At 39.9% G+C, this 2,092-nt stretch overlaps 1 protein-coding gene across 1 annotated transcript; it reads left to right on the top strand.

The window, feature by feature from the left end:
• Positions 1-456: 456 nt before the first annotated feature.
• CLUP02_14507 (bZIP transcription factor) lies at positions 457-834 on the top strand (the record flags this gene model as incomplete). The annotated part of the gene is made up of 1 exon (XM_049293435.1): positions 457-834. A coding segment is annotated over one exon (378 nt), but the record flags the coding sequence as incomplete, so codon positions are not given.
• Positions 835-2,092: the final 1,258 nt, after the last annotated feature.

Raw genomic sequence — 2,092 nt, forward strand, 5'->3', positions numbered from 1 at the left:
GGCCTTTATACTCTATAATAATATACGCCGTATTATTATTAGCCGCCGCAGCCGCGATCTAGCAAGAGACCGTCTAGTTCTAGCTAGCCCAACCTATTACCGCAATAGGCCTAGGATAACTTAAGTCTTCTTAGTAAGGTTAGTTTAATATATAATCTTTAACATTAATACTAATAATAGTCACTTTAGTTATCGGCCGCTAGCCTCCCGGGTATAGACTTTAGGCTTTTTAGCCCAGACTCTATCTAAATAGATCCTAGCCTTCCGTACTCTAAACCGCCCCCTTAGGACACTCTACTATAGACGTCTACTACCTATACGACGCCTCCTATTAGTACTAGTCCCCTTAGCAACCCGATTAATCAGTATAAAAAGACTAACAATATTCTCCCATCTCTACACCCGATAACTCAACATCTAGTATACTAACTACATATCTCAGCTTTCCCACTTACCTTCCTCAATACCTCATTACCCGCCTTTTTCAACACCTTCTCTAACACCTTCCTCCCGGTTCAGCTAGATATACTCTTTAAGTCCAGCTCTAGTTCCAATTCCAATTCCAACAGCCCGAACCAGCCTCTACCCCTAGATATATCAGTATATACTACTACTTCGGGGGCTAAGTTATCTCACCGGTCCTCTCCGAATAACAAAGCTCAGGACCTAGAAGTAGCCACTCCTTATACTAACAAAATCCTGCGCCGTCAGCAAAACACGATTACTACTCGCAAGTATAAACAAAAGAAGGTTAATCGCATCGACGAACTAGAATTATTACTAAAGGAGATAACTCGGGAAAGGGACGATTTACGAATCCGCCTCGTTCATTAAGAGGCTAAGACCGAAGCGCTTAAGAGTGTTATGCATAAGGATATTAAGTAGTAACGCCTTACCGGGCTTCGCCTCCGTTACTAAGCTTATAGTAAATAAATAGGCGCGCTAGGTAGGTCGGATATTCTCGTAGAATAATCAATAAATAAAACCCTCGATTAGTTATAATATATTCCATAAAGCTACTTATAACGTCGCGGCACCTTTATAATAACCCTTTGGCACTTATTAAGTTATAAAATAAGATTATAAATTAAGCGCGATCGTAATAATAACAATGCACCCGTAATTTAACATAGCTTATTCTATATCTATACACTAGTTTACCAACATTAGTATAGTCACCTTCAGGCTCTTAGTTATAATAGAATAGCAAACGATAATTAATATCTTAATTAGTCTATAACAAGTAAGGGTTCAATCACGAATAGTTCAATACGGCTCTCCGTTATATATACTCATATACCGCCACATAAGTAAATAAAACACCTCCTCTCTATAAGTCGCGACGACGAAATATACCAGTCGTCACTAACATAAGTACCAGACAGTATTAGCGCGCCTAGGAGGGAGGAGGGGGTTTCTAAGGGAGGGGCAGACTTAAAAAGCGCTCACTTTCGGGATCTCCATTAGCAACTCAGGGTAGCGCCAGTCATCCTTTAACACAAAAATCCCTACTAGCGCGGATAAATCATCATAAGCTATGCTTAGCGTCTCATTTAGATCTAACCACTAACTAACTAATTAAGGCTAATCAGTCTAGGATTATAACTAGTTACGGGCGGAATACAAACGGAAACTTTATCTACCGATTATCCGTTTTAAAGTCACCAATTAAGAAACGGGACGGCAAAGGACCCCGAGCATTCATATAATTGCATTTATAAAGTTAAGGGTTCTTCAATACGGGTTCCACCCCGTTAGTACTAGTTTAGTCAAAAGGCACAAGCTACACAATTTACATAATATATCCATTTATTCCCGCCAGCAACGAGCTACTCCAGTAATATACATCTCTATATTCATATACGGGTCGATTTAACTTAGAACGCATTAGCCGCCATCTATCCTACCTATTCTAGGGTTCTAGCTATTCGTTATCTTTAGCTAATTATAACATCACGATATTATCATACTAGTAGCATCGCTTAATAATCTTATACGAGGTTAGGCGAGGCCTCGGGACGGGACTTAGGTACAACCACCTCATATCTTCGGGACTAGTATCTATTCAGATCCCAGCCTCTTTAGGCAAATC

The sequence above is a fragment of the Colletotrichum lupini genome, chromosome 8 (genome assembly GCF_023278565.1).
Source record: "Colletotrichum lupini chromosome 8, complete sequence".
Lineage (NCBI taxonomy): Eukaryota > Fungi > Ascomycota > Sordariomycetes > Glomerellales > Glomerellaceae > Colletotrichum > Colletotrichum lupini.